Here is a 17,592-nt window from a genome sequence, read left to right as displayed (position 1 = left end):
CTGCATGTGGCAGGAGAGCTGACACAGAGAGAACAACAGAAACAATCTGTAACCTACAGCTGTAACTATTTTAAAGCAATACTGTTACATGTGCTCTAAGCTAAAGAGAAATTACAATGCCTATTTCCAATGTCTGGGCAGAGGGTACTGGGGGATGGATACCAGTTTGAGGGAACTGGAGTGTCAGCTGATTTTGCTTTGAATATATTTAGATCAAAATTTCAACTCTCACATATTATTTCTTGCATTACCCCTTTAACTAAAACTCAGTGATGACTCAATTGAAATTCAATATCTTCTGGGAGAAATTCTTAGCAGCTGCTTCACAATCATGCTTTTTTTCCTCTCTGGCATTAAGGGAGCATAAACACTTATTAAAGTTTACCAGGGAAAGTAAATTTGAAGATTGAAATAATGTTTAATTAGTAGCTATAAAACTCATCATCTTTCAGGCGAACAACACAAAACAATTCATAAGAATGATTATTGTTATCCCCATTTACAGAGAAATGAGGTGAATTAAATGATCTGCCTTATGACACACATAGTGTTAGATTCCAGATCTGGCTCCCAGTTCTGTGCTGTACCAACTGAGTCACATTTAGCAATATACAACTTCTAAATATTCTCAGTTCTATATTCACCAATATCTGGTATCTTAATATTTCTTAATATTTCAATTTATTAATTTTTTTTTTTTGCTTCAGTGATATATTACTTTAGCTCTGTTAACTTATATCAGCACAATATACAAAATTTTAAAAAAATCAGCGATTTATTTCTCTGTTGACCCTTGATGTGAAAAGTTATTGAATTTTTCCACTGGAATCAGTTACAGCAATAGCAGGTAAACCACACAATACATTTATTGCTGCAGTTGAAGGACAAGGTGAGTGACAGGACAGAAAAACTAGAGCCACGAGATATGGTGTTCTCTACAGGGGGTGGAAGGATCTGTAGTCCATCAATAAGATTCATGCATGTGCAACCACTTACTGAGATCACTCTCCAGTGTGTCCTCCCCCAGTCAAAAGGCCGAGTCTCTTTTTAAGTGAATACATATCCAAGAACAAAGTTCTTGTCCAAATTGCACATACTTATAACCTGAGGATCACTACTTCTCAAATGTTCACTATTTTGTCAAAAACTGCATTAAACTACAGAGGCTGAAAGAGAACTTCCAAGATGGGGATTTGAATAATCAAAAGCAGCACTGTGAATTTATTCCAAATGTTCTTAGAAAAGTATGTAGGAGGGTAGTTTAGTTTTAGTTTAAAATTATAACAATTTCTATCCCCAATCTAGGATACCTGACACCTGCTCAGCAGCCCAAGCTGCTGAAATCTGTTAGATCTACAAGAGAAAGGAGTAAGTTTTCTCCCAAGGGAAGACACACTATCACAAAAGAGATCTCTTTAAAATAAAGAGCAGGAAGGACTTGAAATAAGCTAAAAGTATGTCTCTGGCACTGGCAGGAAATGGTGTGAAATCTAACTTTGCCAAAGCCAGGTTATGTTGTTTCAATGACGGAAGAGCCTGGATATTATTAAGTAACAAAATATGAGTAACATGTTCTGTTTGCAGTTTTGGTGTGAGGCTTCTGGAGGTTGGGCTAATTAACAAAGAGCAACTCTCCTCAGATCATTAAACAATGTTGCTTAAAGTTCACTATATCTCTTTACCCACCTTTCAATATCTCCCGTTGTACATCACCAAGACATTTCCTGCTGTGGTGGTGGTTCCTACCATGTGGTTCAAATATATCCATCAAGATAATATTGATTTGCATTCTTTTATTAAAGTATGATACCCCAAACCCTTTGAATTATTAACTGATAATGTATTATTACCTGAAGGGAAACAGCTTTTTTCTTCCACAAAAGGACTTCTTCCTCTGAAGCAGTCAAGGAAAAACAAAACCAGCAGAGAATTACTCAGCACACTTTATGTATAATGCTTGTTCATGGTTATTTTGTGAAGGTTATTGCATCACTCTATCTATAAATACTAATTTAACTTTAGAATTAATCTGCAAAATGTAATATCTAATTCCAATCCCCAGATAATACTGAACACACAATTAAATAATTAAATGTTAAATTAATAGTCAATTACAATTTAATAATTGATCCTGATTTATCATCCTAAGAGTCCTCTCAAGATTTCCTGTTTCTGCAGTTGGTATAAAAAATTGAAGTCCTACTAACTCATCACTAGCAAAAGACAGTTCCCACTGCAGAATATGTATGGGAGTGGAAAAGAATAGGTCAGCATTTCTCTTAGTTTTTCCTTCAGCAAGTAAACTTAATTGCATACAATTAAAATGTACTTTGTATCAAAATATGTGCTTCCTTCAGCTTTAGACAGTGAGAAAATATTAACTAATGTATGACATGAATTATTTTATTTTAACTTATGGTAAAAAGATAATCATTGAAAAAAGGACCTGGAACCAGTCCTGCCTCTCTTGCAAAGCTGATCCAGGTGAGGTGTGCTGAGGTAACGAGGCTGTACCTGAGTAAAGAGCTTTTCTCTTTTCCTGCTATAACTAGAGCTAGGTTGGTATGAGTAGTGACTGATCTATATTATTTACTTTAGGAGTCATTTAACTACTTCAGTTTGGTGCTAATAAGAAAGTCTCTGGTAGTTTTTGCTCATTCTTTAGCACCACATCTCAAGACATACTGGAGAAATGAGAAATGGGCTATCTCCCAAAGCTCTGCTTCCAGTTCACAAAATATTCTGGGTTGGAAGGGACACATAAGGATCACCAGGTGCAGCTCTTAAGTGAATATCCCATACAGAGATCAAGTCCACAGCCCTGGTGCTATTGGCACCATGCTGTCAGCACAGCTGGTGGTTTCATAGCCTGGCCATAAGGACTTCCAACTGTAATTATACATCCTTACACCTCCATCATTAATCACTAGAATATAAAGGACTCGATGTTCCTCTTCTGTGCTTGTACAGCCCCCTATTCAGAGGCCCTTTGATTGAAAGTGGAGACCCTTAAATGTCACCACATTAGAGATTTTAAAAACCAGTTCCATAACATCCTGCACTGGTTGTTGCTTGCTGTAGCTGCACACACACTGGTAGGTTTAACCTGGAAATGCAGGAGAGCCCTGAAAAACAACTGCTCTCTTGTATGGAAAACATCTTTGGAGAAAACAGTGCCAGGACAGTTACCTAGACATTTATCTAAAGCCCCTCCTCTGACTGAAACATCCCTTTCTTGTAAAGTGTCTGTGACATCAAATACTTCTAGGTAGTGGGAGGCCAATTTTCAAACACAAATATTTGAATAGCACATCCAGATTTTATATGCAGAGAGGTAGGAGTAAATGCCTGAATGTGCAATTGTTTAGGCATAAAATTGGCTATTGAGTTTTATTGCTAAATTCCAATTTAAACTAAACTGTTAAATTCAAATAATTAAATTCAAACCTCAAAGCCTCTTCTGCTCTTTTTCCTAGTGATACCTCACACAAGATAAATTTTCTGTTACTTAATGGTGGCTGAAAGGAAGAATTCATTGAACTGTGTTCTGAAGTTACTGTTTAAAGAGCACCTGTTTGCAGAGATTACTCCTTTCTCACATAGGAGCTAAAGGCTTACCAATTACCAGTCCAACCAGTAGGTAGGGCCAGCTGGAAAAAATTATGCTCAAGACTTCATGCAGGCAGAACAGGCTGAAACCTGCTGTTTTGAGGTTCAATCAGTTCTGCTTCTTTACTACACTGCTTTGTTTTGCAGGTACTTCAACAGACATTGACTTTTCCAGAGGTAAATAATGCAGAGTGAGACAACTGCACCTGTGCCATTATCATAGGGTTAGCCTGAAACTTATTTATGAACATTTTGATGTTTCTCTTGACACACTGAAGGTGGGTAAATACACACAAATTATTTCTAGCAGACATTAGTTTTGTGGAGACTATTGTGAGTGGTGATAAAAAAACAGGTAACAAAAACAACAGTACTTTTTTCCTGTATTGTATGGTGGTCATACTGAGAAGCAAGTCCTTAAGTGATGCGGCAAATTTAGAGATGTCTAGAGTAATCATTTTAAATTTTATGTATTTCACTTTTTGACCCAAGACTTTACTGGTTTACCTTTAACTTATACTGTTTAAAGAAGCAATATAATTTAAGAAAGAGATTTGGTCCTTATTTAATTACAAGAAATGAAGAATCCTAGGGAATGGAAGGAAGAAGCTAATTACTTTCTCTGTTTCAAAAGCAAAAATTCTTCAGTTGTGTGGCTTCTACTTAGCCCCTAGAATCTGAATGTCACCCTGTTCTTTTAAAAGTTTTAAAGTTCTTTTAAAAGTTTTCTATACCTTCTGATGTTTACATGTTTATACTAGAGTGCTCACATGCTGTTCATGTAAATAATGATTGTTTTATATTCTTCTTTGTGGTAGGAGATAATTGATAGACTGTTAGTTTAACCAGTGTAGTTGGAGAGGTGGCAATTTCATCCTCCAGTCCACTACCACTTTTAGAATTCTATATATTACAAAATCAAAAATAAAGTTCCTTCCTTTTACTCTTTTTCTTCTTTCTGATCTAAAGTGAGTGCGTGAGTTATTTTGTATTGCAGTGCAACATTTGAATACCTCTACTCTTTCAGGACTTTGAAAAATTGTTTATAACCTGGATGACTGAGTTTTGTCCAGGCTTCTGTCAACTTGTGCTCTGCTTCCCCATCTTCTCTTCTGGTCTCTGCCAATTCATTTTATTTTATGTACATTCACATAAAATGCTTTTTGATCACATCACCTTTTAGCCTCCTTTCCTATATAACTTCATTTTCAAGGGCATTCATGGACTATATCACCCTGTACTCTCAGCCTTCTAGGCCAGGACCCACCCAAAACATTACATTTTAAAATACTTTTGACCAGCCTCCGTGCCACTCTTTGCATGTGGGAGCTGCTCATTCACTAAACTCACGTTGTTGCTGTTCAAATCTGTCCTTAAAACCTTCCTTTATTCTGATGTTAATGTGAAAAAAAATACTATTAGGCAACTGGAGTGCTACCAACAGCTTGATCTATTACATTGACTAATATTGCTTCATTATAGGCTGACATCTCTCTTCCTACATGTATTAATCATCTACTCTTTGAGGCAAAGTGTTCTCTCTGCAGAAAAATCTAAGGGATTTAAATAATGAGATTATGCAACACCTACATGGTGTTATGTGTCAGTTGTACAGCCGCTGCTACACGAGCCTAAAGTCTGCTGAAACAAATAATTTGGTAATTTCACATTTAGCTTACTTTATACGACATCTTATCATAAATTCCACCTTGCAGGTCTGGTCTATATAGTAAATATTCAAATCTGAGAAGCAAACATACCTGTTTTTTATTTCAGTGCCAGCTAACGAGTGGCTCTTCAGAGTGCACATAGTTGCCGATCTATCATTTTTTTATTATTCACTCTTATTTCTTTTGTTTCTCCCTGCTGAAAATTGTAGCAATTACTAAGTTCATCTCATTGATAGAAATCATTGGAGATTGACTACAGTTGTAAAAAAAATTTGACTGTTTGATTTCCGTGGAATAGATAGCAATTTCCTCATCATAGCACATGAGGAATTTTTTGTGTCATTTAATATATGAATGTGTTTGTTTAAATGTAGTAAGCAAATGATCAGTGAAAGCAAATTGGTGGGGAGGGCTTTAAAAATACATTTAAAATGTTGGAGAAAATGGAAGATGAGACTGCAAGATGGCAGGAATGTCACAGTGCTGTGTGATGGGGGTTTTTGAAGCTCACACACCTCTAGTGATGGAAAGAACCCTGGAGAAAGCACAAGCTGAGCACCGTGAGATTTTAGCAAACTGGATGAGTCAACAGCTTCTTTGCCTTGGGTACTTTCTGCACTTGTGGTCTTTTCCTTCCCCATGCTCTAGTGGGAAGTCTTACAGTAGAGGAGCACGTGTGTCTTTTTGGGTCACTGCTGAGCACCATCACCCAGATCGTGCCATATTCTCTGTTTAACTCCATTGGGAATGGCTTTGCACTGAAAGACAATAGGTCTAGATTAGATTTGTGAAAAATGCCAATCACTTGGTTTTTAAAATTTTAAAAGTTTAATAATAATAAAATGGTTATAAAAATAGTAATACAATTAGAGTAATAAAGCTTAGAGTTAGGACAATTACAAGACAATAAAAAGCAAAGAATTATGGACGTCCAGATGCTCTTGGACACTTAGTCACAAAAAACATACCTTGTGAACAAAGGAATAATCTTAAAAACAATAGCCTGTTGTGCATTCATATATCCTTCATTGTTATTCATACATTCTATTTAAAACAAGAATTCTGTCTGTTGTATATCAACTGCTTCCTTTAATCCCCGAGGCGTCTTCGAATCTGAGCAAGGCCTAAAGAAATTAGGCCTTCTGATAAGAAAACCATAAATTCCTTTTCTTTGGAAGATTTAGGTGTTTCTCAAAGCGAGTATCTCATTCTTAAAAAAAAAACTCCCCTCACATACATAGTCTCTATTTTAACATTATGTTGGTGCCTAAAACTATATTTAACACACTACTTAAGAAAATTAATATAGCATAACTTTCTAACATTACACATATAATATTCATTGTAATATTTGTGAAAAGCCAATCATTAAAATATGTGTTTTTCACAGATATAAGGAAAAATTTCTTCCCTGTGAGGGCAAGGCACTAGAAAACCCTTCCAACCCAAACCAATTATGATTCTGTCATCTTGCCTTCTTACTTTTAAGAGCACACAGGTCTCATGTTAAAGGCATGAGCTGTTGGAAGCCATTTGCTTTTAGCTGTAACTACACAACCTCCATCGAGCACAACTGGAGCACCTCCATGGAAAAAATTATTCCCTGTGAGGGCAGCAAGGCACTAGAACCCTTCCAACCCAAACCAACTATGATTCTGCTACCTTGCCTTGTTACTTGTAAGCACATACAGGTCTCATGTTAAAGGTGTGAGCTGTTGGAAGCCATTTGCTTTTAGATGGAAGTACACAACCTCCATCGAGCACGGCTGGAGCGCCCCCACAGCCTGCCACCCTGCCCAGGAACCAGGCCGCGCTGTTATTTTATTTATTTCACCCCGCACCCCATCCCCTGCCCCGCCCGGCCCCGCTCCCCCAGCAGGACAAGATGGCGGCCCCGGGGGCACCCGCAGGTGCCGGGCCCGCCCCGCGCGCATGCGCAGAGCCGCCCGGCAGGTGCCACCGCCTCCTGTGCTATATCTGAGTACGCCGCCAGCCGCACGTATAAGCGGCCGCATCACGTCCTCTGGCCCCGCTTCGATCCCTCCGCCGCTTCCAAAGGCAGTTCCAATAGCTGGAGGCCCGGCGCTCCCGAGGCGGAAACAGGGAGCTAGAGAGGCGCCGCGGCCCCGAGCGCGCTTTGCCTCCCTTGGGGCTCTGCCGCGGGCACTCCGCGGGCTGGCCCGAGGGACTCCTTTCCTCGAAGCTCAAGCGGAAGGATATATCGTTTTTATTTTTTTATCCGCCATCTGCTGAGCAACGGTTTCAGGGGTGTGGCCAGGCGCGCGGGCCCCGCCCCTCCGGGCCAATCGCGGCGGGAGACTCGCCGCCGGCCCCGCCCCGCTGGCGCGGCGCAGCCAATAGGGTCGCGGGACGGGGGCGCGCGCACGGCTGAGGGGGCGTGTGCGCGGCGCGGCTCCGACAGTGTCGCTTGGCCGCGGTGGCGGTCGGTGCCGGGGGGTGGAGGGGAGCGGGACCCGTGCCCGGTGTGACTGCAGGGTGCGCCGGCAGCGGGGCCGGGGGGGAGCAGGTGAGGGCAGAGGCAGGGCTGGACGTCTGCCCGGGTGGGCAGGCCGGGGTGTTGGTGAGGCGGAAGGAGCTTGGCCTGGTCGCCTCCCTCCCTTCGGCTGCCGCCCGGCGCTCTGACTCCTCGGAGGAGGAAACAAAGAGGCGGCGGGGGTGAGAATAGCCAGGAGCTGCTCTGCAGCCATTCTGGAATTACCTTCCTGGTGTTTCCTTCCACCCACCCCCGCCGAGTAGTGGTTAACAGGACTGTGGGCGGGGGGCGACCTGTGGGTGTGCGGGAGCCCGGCTGGAGCCGCTTGGAGAAGCGGGGGCGGCGGCCGGGAGAGGAAGGAGGAAGCGCTCACTGCCCTGCCCTGTGTGTTTCTCTCGTCCTTCCGTCGCTTTCCTCGCCGAAGGCCTCCCGATGAGTTAAAATGGTGCTGAGGCTCGAGGGGAGCTGGTCGCTGCTCGTAGGGAAGAGGTTCCTCTGCCTGTCGGAAGAGGAGGACAGGACGTGGGACGCCAGCCTCATCTCGGAATGGCCCTGGAAGTCGGGCAGGATCCGGGCTGTGTCACACACGGACATATCCAAACAAGACCTGAAGGTAACCGGGAACTCCCAGAGAGACCTGCTAAATGGAGAAGTGTGGCCGGGGAAGTTGGTGTGGCTGTGTGTACACGTGTGTGCCCATGCTGCTCTCGGGGGCAGAGCAGACGCGTTTGGAAACGTGCGCCCCTGCCCGAGTCCCCGATGTGCTTGTACTGATCCCGCAAATTACCTGTTAACTAATTATAAATGTGCTTTCTTCCGCCGGCATTTTGAAAAACAGGTTTTTACCGCAGCCACTGTTCCTATGGTTTATTTCCTAAAGGTAATTTAAGGTCTTCCCAGCCAGTTTATTTGCCCCCAGAGTTGAAACCGAAACTCTCCCAATGCTGTTGGGATTGGTGACTTTTCTTTCCTGCTCTTTGGAGCAGCTGGTCGTTAACAACTACTTAGGTTTTAAAGTCTCACCAAATTCATGCCTGGTGCTGGAGGTCTCTCGGACTCTTCTTGCATGGTGGCCTCTTCTTATTAATGATTACCGAGTGGGTTTTTGAACACATAGTTATTGCAAGAGTGGTGTAATTGGTTGGCTGTGTAGTTTGTGTGGGAGTCAAGCTGAGTTTACGGTTTGGCTGTGAAGGTTGTTAAGGGGCTTTATTTGGCAGCTGTAGTCATTAGAAGTATTCAGCCATGTCTGGACACTTACTAGAGTATAGACTGAGTGCTTGCTCCCCAAGGACAAAACTCCATTGTAGCAGCGGCATCTTGTGCTTGTTTCTACAGAATAATTCGATGGCTGTCCTGTGACAGCAAGAACAGCACCATCTTTCCATTATAACTGTCTCCTTTCCTCTTTTTTGCTAATGAGAACTTAGTGACCTCTGATTAACTGACTTGTCGAATAAAACAAAACTTTGGATGTTTCTTTCTTGAAAGCGTAAACTTTGTTATCAACTTGTTGCGGCTCTGCGGCAGGGGTGGAGCTTTGTCCATTTTTGGGCGCGGGGCTGTGCCCTGTGCTGTGCTGGGAGTGGGGAGGAGGTTCTTGGTGCAGAAAACTCTTAGGGACTTCGTCCGCAAAGGAAAAGAAGCAGGTGCTGAAGCAGGGACTCTGTCGTGGGCTTTGTAGCTGGTTATGGTTCTGCCAGAAGCGATTGGCTTGATGTGTTCTTCAGATGAAGTGTTAAAGAAGTTGCAGAGTGAGCAATGGAGGTGTGGAGAACTTTGTACCAAAACACATCCCAGCTTCTTTCCTCTCAGAGTTCTGTGCAAGCATGACCGACCCGAAAGAATAAAGGACTGAGAGGGGGGATTAAATATTTCTCCTGTAGAAGAGTAGAAGTGTTTCTTTCAACTTTTATTTTGTATAGAAGAACTGTCAACTGCTGTTGAAATGATTTTTCTCAACTGTGTTTTCCTGTGTGTGCAGTGTTGATGCAGTAGACAAAACAAGCCATTCTGGTTCTGGTTGTTATTTGCTTATCTCTTTAATTGTTTCTGTGCACCTCAAAATTACCAAGTTCATTTCTGCACCCATTAGTTTGATGACTCCTGGCTGTGCTAATGCTGTTTTGTGCATGTTTTCACTTGCCTTTCCCCTGAGAGAGATGATAAAACACCAGGAAACGTTTCCGAGTTTCACTCAATTGAGATTTCTCTGCTGTTTGTTAAATGTAGCAGTTAAGCTGGATTGCTGTGTTCTTTGGGAAGAGGGAATGATTTTGTCAAAAGTAGATTCCTCTACCAAGATGTTCCAATTCTTATATTCAGGCCAAGTTGTAATTGTGGTCTTTCTCAATAATTTGCTGATCTCCCATGTTGCCTTTGAAATTAGGGTAATGCTATCCCAAAGACATTGGTGAAGCCATCATATTTTTGCTGTGCAATTGGTTTCCTCTTGAAAAATCTGCATAGATGTTTCTAAAATGTACATGGATAAATAGCAGTTAAAAGCAGTCAGGAAGTGACCTTCACATTACATAATTTGATCACTTTTACATCCTACTAGCATTTGTGCTTTCAGTAAATTGGCTGAAATTATTCTTTGGGATTGGCATTTTTAAATGTTTCTGGAAAAAAAAACAGCTTGTTTATTCCAGTGTTCTAGAGTTTGTGGAAAGTCCTTGTGCCACTACTTTAGCTTTAGTGGACTTTTTTAGGAGGAATGTGTATATTTTTCCCTGCTTGTAAACACCAGTGACAGTGTTAACATACCTATCTTTGAGCAGCATAAAACTTTCTGAGATGGGAAGTTGTAAAGTTAAATGTAAATACTGTTATTTTATGTGAGTAATGATGATAAACCAATTAACATTGACTATCACTTATAAAATACTGGCTCAATCTTGGATACTTTAGTGATTGCTTGATTATGTGACAGGCAATTATCATGCTGGAATTATAATTTAATGATTTATTTTTGAGTAAATTGATGGCTTTATCTTTTCCATGTTGAATGTGCCTGAATTTTATAGGTAGTCACTCACTTTGCTTCCTTTCTGTAGATTTGTGTAGAATTTGATGACGAGTCGTGGGAAAAGCGAAGATGGATAGAAGTCTACAGCCGGATGATGATAGCGTTCCTGGTGGAGCAAAAGCTGGTGCTGGCTGAAAGAAAAACCCAGTCCATGCCTCCTGTCCAGTGGCCTGCAATGGCAAGTACACTCTTGGCTTGAGTCATTTGGTTCCCCAGTTCCACCTCTGGGACAGCGTTGTCACCAGTGTGAATTTCTCCAGTGCAGCCTCACTCCTGGGTGTCTTGGGAAGGGAGAAAATCTCTTTGTGCAGCTCAAGCTGACAGAGCTCAGCAGCATTTGAAGTTGGTGGTCACAGGGATGTGTTTTTATGACTTTGCTTCTCTGTCAAACCACTGCTCTCTACATTATTAATTCATTCTCCCTCTAGTCTTGTGTTTTGTTTCTTCTTCCCTGAAATCCCTCTTAAAATAGAGAGAAAAAGTTTAAAAGATAGGTTTCTAGGGGTAGCCTGTGTTTTTATTTTAAATTTTTGACTCTGGCTCAAGTTAATGCTGTGGTGATTCTCGATCCTGAGACAAAAATAATTCTGATTACTTTTTTGTGATGCCTGCCTGCTATGAGTGATTTGTGAGACTTAGATTTTTTGCATACAAAAAAGCTGAGTTATACTGTACAAGGAGAGAACTAAGAGAGAGAACTAAGCTTTCTGTACCTGCCATGCATGGCTGAATAGGCAAATTAGCTAGGGGAGGTGAACAGGGAACATTTCTTAATGTATTCAGCCAGTATAATTGTACTTGACTACTTTGGATATTGCTGCTCAAAAAAGTAGTGAGATAAGTGAAAATGCAAACATGTAAACTTGCTGAACATGAATTATGCTGAGGCTGTAGTCTGTGTTTCATACTATTAAATTTGCTAGGTATGAAGTGTGCATTGTAATTAATATTGCTGTGTTTTAGCTGGTCTTTCTTTCTTAAGCAAAGCTAATCTAAGCAGATACTTACTGAAAGTAGGATCCATAGAATGGGAGAGGAAATGGAAATATAAATCCTTAATTTTATTTCCTGGACTGTGCATTAATATCAGCAGTTTCTTTGGTAGATTTTGCTGACAGCTTGCTCTGAAAACTTTAATATTTCAACTTTAATACTTAGCTGTTGTCCATTTCCAAATATCTGAATAGTTCTTACTGGATACTTGTCTTCAGTTTTGGTATAAGGTTTTCCTCCTGAGGTGTTTAATGTCCCAGTTCATGCAGGATGCATGTGTCAAAGCTCATTTAGCAAAGGAAGATGTCCTGGATCTTGCCTTGGCAAAACAACTTTTTCTCCCTTTATCATCACACAGGGTAGGAAAGCAGAGGTCACAAAAGAGGTGTGTGAATTCATTTATTTGAAACTTGATCACAACTTACTGGCTCAAGTGTATGGGAGAGTGTGTTTCTGACAAATGGAGTAGCTTTGTAGAACTCCTGTAATGCCCAGTTACTCCTGTAGAGACTCTTGTCCCTTGTGTAAGGATCTTAAGGATCTTGTCCCTCTGGCTGTGCTGTCCTGAGGTGAAGACAAGGAAGAGTATCTGTTTGGGGTTTTGGAGGACTGATCCAGAAAAGGCCTTCTATCAGAATGATTGCTTTATTTTAAATCGGGCACAATTACACCTTTCAGCTAGGGAGGAGTTACACTTGCCACTTCAGTTCCAGGCTCCTGGTGCTTGTCCTCTCAGATCTGGTACTATCACTGGACAAAATTTAATTTTGAGCACATTAGGAAGTGTTCAGAAGCTTTTAAAGGAAATTTTTGTTTCTTGTCTGTTCTTAAAGCCTTTGGTATACCTGAACACAACTTCAAAATTGCACTGCAGTGTTACAAGTGTAAGGCTGCCCAAATCATCACATGTTCCTAGGTAAAGGTTTCAGTGTGTTATCAGGGTTGCACAAGATTTGAGAACTTCAATGTAACCTGTGCTGCAGACATTCATTGATTTGCTAGCTATTTCCCCAGTCTACCATAAAGAGGTTTATTAGTAATATACCTGCAATTAGAATTATTACATGAATAAATTATTCATGTGGACATGAATGATTAATTGCTAATGATAGCCACCTGCACTGAATTCCTAATTCATGCTGATATAGGAAATTAATTTCAAGTGGAGTCCAGTAACTTTCATTAGGTGTGTATTAGAAGTTTTCTTGAAAACTAGCTTTGTTTTCAAGAGTTGCATGTTGGTGTGGTAACTTAACAGAGAAATAGAAGCAAAATTAAAGTGATTTTTTTAAATGCAAATGATGAATTTATGAGATCTTCTTGCTCTGTTTCTGAAAACATATTTATCACCTTTTTTAGACCTACAAATCCTTAGTGGACAAAGCTGGAATGGGATCACTGGTTTCAGTGCGCTACCTGGGTGAAGAGAAATGTGTTTTCCTTTCTAAAGACCTCTTGACACCCATCCAGGTAACCTTGACTGGCTTTGTAGAGATGAAAGATGAGTCTCTTATCTTGATATTTAGGATGCATCAGGGTAATGTAATCAAAATGCAAACTTCAGATGGATAAAAACTTGTAGTAGGTGTTTATTTCTGTAACTCATAAATATCAGTTCTGAATGTAATGTGTCTGATTAAAAACTCTCAAGCTGATTCAGGACAGGGTCACTTAGGAGAGCTGGATGAGGGAGAGTGCTAGGCCAGTTATTCAGCTCAAGTGACAGCAGTTTCATCTTGATTTTGGGGATAACCTGGAATAGTTTCCCTTTCTTCTTTTGAGCATGAACTTTGTGCAAAGAATTGCAGGAATGTCTGGCATAAATCTTCATATTTAACAGGAGCACATCACTGCTAATCTTAAACAAAGGAGGAATTGGGCAGAATGTAAATGAAATGGTTGAATTATTGAGCACCAGAGGAAAGTTTGTTAGTGAAAATTAGGTATAGGTGAGTTGAAACTATTTTTCCTGGGCAGGTGTTTGGAAGAATAGTAGCTGCTAAAGATAAAGGATTTAGCCTTTTTAGTAAATTGTCAAGACTGTAAACAATCTGAAACAAAAGTAGTAATGGTTGTCCTGTGTGGAGACTGCAAGTAGTTCCATCATTAATCTTCTACTTTGACTTGACAAAAGTCAGCAAATATAAAAGTTCTTTAGAGAAACTGACAAGAGAGTCACTGAAAGCCAAATTTGAGTTGTAGATAGTTGTCTTGTTTATGTTGTCTCAGCAGCAGGGTTGAGATCTCTTTATGCCAGGAGCCTTATCTCAGCCCTGCAGTGGAAAAGATTGCTTTATGGGCATCTTGAATAACAGTTTATTGACTTCTAGTTCTTTAGTCTTCTGCCTCTTACAAATATCACAGCAGTGCCTGGGACAAAAAGATAAAACCCAACCCCAGACCCTTTTCTTGTTTGCACTCATTGAGCTTTGGGTGGAAACGTGCTGTGACCTTTCCATCAGTTTCAATTCTCAATGGAGAATTGAATTTCAGAATCAATTCTCATTCAAGAATTTGAGAGGAAAAACTAATACATACATTATTCTGAAGAATTATGAATAATTTAGATGTAGCTGACTCTGTTTTAATTAATGTAAACATTTTATAATGGTGTCTTGACACAGGCTGGATCCTGGCATTATCATAAATAGAAACATAAAATATTTTTATTTGCATCTGCTCAGGAAAATTATGCTGCTGTTTCTGAGAACTTAAAATACTGAGTTAAGAACGGACAGTTCAATTAAACTTATTGCTCATTAGCAATGTAGTACTACAAGGCTGGGTTATTTTCAGAACAATATTAGACATGCAGAGCTCTCCAGTCTCTCTTGCAGATGCTTGTTGTGAATTAGTGATAAAAAATTACCTGCCTCCAGTCCAACATCCTAGAACTGATGGGGAACAGATTAATGAGAACTGGATTTGTGTGAATTGCTGCCATCTTGTTTTTAAATATTGTGGGATTTTGTTAAAAGCATTATCCTGAATGCAAAATTCTGTTCTTTTTTTCCTGAAATAGGATGTGGATGGTTCCAGGCTTTCTCTTAAAGATGATCAAAATGTAAATGAAGAAATTCAGGCTCTGGTTAAGAAACATCTTGATGAGACACGCTTGGTCCAAGGTACAAGAAAACTGGAGCAGAAAACTGGCAATAAAGGCCCAGGTCCAAAGGGAAATCCTTTCAATGTTGGTTTAATTAATGGGTAATCTGTGCTAGGGCATAAAAGCTTTTAAACAATACTGATTTTACTCTCACAGCAGTGAATGCAAAATGTGAAGGATTGTAGACATTTAAGTTTCAAGTATTTATTTTGAAAGAGTGAATATGTAATTTAGGCACATATATATGGCCTGGTACTTGTGAAATAGATCAAACTTGTAGCAATTCTCAAAAATTTTGAGTTGTTTATTGTTTCAAGCAACTTGATTTTTTTTTCCCCAGTTTGTTGCTTTTTTATGAAAACTTCCAGGGTGTTGTATAGAGGCTTCCTTTTTTAGTCAAATTTAAAATTGTTACTTTTATTTTGCCAGCTTTAAATTCTTAATTACTGGGTTCATACCAGCATATTTGTACTTATATGCTTGTATATGCAGGGAGTGATATTTTTGAAAGGGTAAATATTGCATCTTACAGTTTTCATTTCCCATATTGTAAGGACAAAAAGACTTCATTTTGATAACTGTGGTCATCTTCATGCCTTGTTTATCTTAACTTCTTTTTTTTTTTTCCCCAATTTGGTAGGTGGAAAAAATATAATTGGCTCAAAAATTAGGATTTATAGCCTGGACCCTTCTACTCAGTGGTTCACAGCAGTTGTTGTCAATGGCAATCCAGCTACAAGAACTCTAGAAGTCAACTGTCAGGAGGTAGGAACCAGTTGCAGTGGTTTACAGATGGATATGGGGAAAAAGTGCAAATTTTATTTATGTCTCCACCAACACCATTTTTATTTCTGTCTTTACTGTAATCTTTAAACATGGGTGTCAGTGTAGTGCAGAACAATATAACCCAAAGTGTTTCTTTATGGTGGAGGTATATTGTTAAGTAACAAATGTCCTTCTATGAAAAATGAGGGACACCTGGAGTGGAGCAAACATGATCTTTGTTTCTTTGCTCTCTGTGCTGTGCAGACAGCACAAGTTTATGTTCTCAAGCACCAATTTGTGTTTTGATGCAGAGACATTGTCACATGGCGTGTTGTTAAATTCAGCTGGGTATTCAAAGAACCTAGAAGCTGTATCTAAGCTTAGTGCATACCACCACATCTAAGATAAATATATTAAAATAGAGTTTCTTCTCTCTAAATGGCTGCTTCTGTGTTTCCTGTCCTTTTCAAGATTCCAGCTTTAAAAACTCTTGATCCAGAATTAATTCATGTTGAAATCATATATGACAACAATGGAAAATGTGGTAAGACCTTTTACTATTTGTCCTTCAAACACTCAGTAGGTTATTTGTGATAGACTAATCTTGATCACCTTCTCTTCCAGATAAATCAAAAAGAATTGGGGGTGTGAAAAGGAAGTCATCTGACAGCAGTGGAAGTGTTGATGTTAAACACACAAAATCTTCTCCTGAGGTAATGTCTTGCTCTGTTATATATGGCTGTTACATAATTATTATGTCACTTCGCAAAACATTTTAAATAAGGATTAGATTAGAAAGTAGAATGATAAATACAATCCCTTGGAGGGTGTGTTGAGTTCTTTCAAACTTGTCTGGTCATTAACTGAATATCTTGCCTTGTGATAATTGGAGCAAAAGCTACTAGGCCTTGAATGTTGATGGTTTGTTGGGGTTTTTGTTTGCTAGGGTGTTTTTTTTTTTTTTACTGTGTTTTTTGCCCCCTCCTTCTGCTTAAGAGTTTGGTCTGCCTGGTCATCTGTATTTGTAGTGGGATAAAACACAAAGGAGTTCTGAAGTTTGTAAGCTTTGCTTTTCACGTTCTTTATTTAACTATTTTGTGCATCAGCCTAAAACCTTCAGCTGCACTTGGATGCTTTGAGTATTCAAGCTGCACAAGCAGCAGTTGAGGTTGTTTCAGGACAGAAGGGAGATGTGACTTTTCTGGTACTCTCATGTCTGCTGTTATTTCTTGTGTGAGTGACCTGCCAGGAATCACCGAGAGATAAGTAAACTCTCAAAAGTCAAAAAGACAATCTGGCTAATTTAAGTGTAGAAATGCAAATGAAAAATCGTGGCTTGGCTGAACAAAACCTGCGTTTTGGGCAGGAGCAGCCAGTTTTCAGGAAGCTCTGGCATGGGAGGAGAGGGTTGTGTTGCTTCTGTGCAGTCAGTCCTGTGTAGAGTCAGCTGAGCAGATCTGGCTAATGGCTGGTACAGTCATTAGCAATCTTTAACAACCTCACAAAGAACCAGCATGAGGCAGCAAGCACAGGATAAGATGCCTCAGTGAAGAGAGTGTCCTGTCCTGTATTTGCTGCTGAGGAAGAGCGTGCAGCAGGGCAGCATGGAGTAGCAAAGGATTCCAGACTTTTGTTTCCACAGCTCGTGCTTGGGTACCTTTAGCAGCTTTTGGTGCTCAGTTTGCCTTTCTTCAGTTTTCTGCATAATTCAGACATTGAACAGCCTGCTTGCCATGCACAAAGCTGGGCTGTATTTTACATTCCTAATGCCTTGCTGAAGAATTACCATGATATGGGTTTATAACTTGTTTTACCATAGTTTTTCCATTAAGTAGTGAAGTTATTTATCTCTTTTTCCAGTCTACCTTCTTTCAAAGGACTGGATCATTTTTCACTTTTGTGCTCTTTGAGAAATGCCTTGCAA

The 17,592-nt window shown here is 40.1% G+C and overlaps 1 protein-coding gene and 1 long non-coding RNA gene across 2 annotated transcripts in view; one reads left to right on the top strand and one right to left on the bottom strand.

Moving 5' to 3' along the window:
* Positions 1-5,427, bottom strand: LOC110473278 (uncharacterized). The gene is made up of 3 exons (XR_002465856.1): positions 5,370-5,427; positions 1,851-1,894; positions 1-18 (listed from the first exon to the last, which is right to left on the bottom strand). It is a non-coding gene; the product is annotated as an uncharacterized LOC110473278 (long non-coding RNA).
* A 2,275-nt stretch (positions 5,428-7,702) lies between these two features.
* KDM3A (lysine demethylase 3A) overlaps positions 7,703-17,592 on the top strand; it is a 28,973-nt gene continuing 19,083 nt past the window's right edge. Inside the window, exons 1-8 of the mRNA XM_021535731.2 lie at positions 7,703-7,806; positions 8,198-8,386; positions 10,833-10,982; positions 13,157-13,267; positions 14,820-14,922; positions 15,544-15,668; positions 16,140-16,212; positions 16,293-16,381. Coding sequence (XP_021391406.1) covers positions 8,216-8,386; positions 10,833-10,982; positions 13,157-13,267; positions 14,820-14,922; positions 15,544-15,668; positions 16,140-16,212; positions 16,293-16,381 — 822 coding nt within the window. The 5' untranslated portion in view covers positions 7,703-7,806; positions 8,198-8,215. The remainder of the gene's footprint in view (positions 7,807-8,197; positions 8,387-10,832; positions 10,983-13,156; positions 13,268-14,819; positions 14,923-15,543; positions 15,669-16,139; positions 16,213-16,292; positions 16,382-17,592) is intronic.

The sequence above is a fragment of the Lonchura striata genome, chromosome 4 (genome assembly GCF_046129695.1).
Source record: "Lonchura striata isolate bLonStr1 chromosome 4, bLonStr1.mat, whole genome shotgun sequence".
Taxonomy (NCBI): Eukaryota; Metazoa; Chordata; class Aves; order Passeriformes; family Estrildidae; genus Lonchura; species Lonchura striata.
Note: the sequence above shows the minus strand (reverse complement) of the source record. Positions and strands in the feature narration are given on the sequence as shown.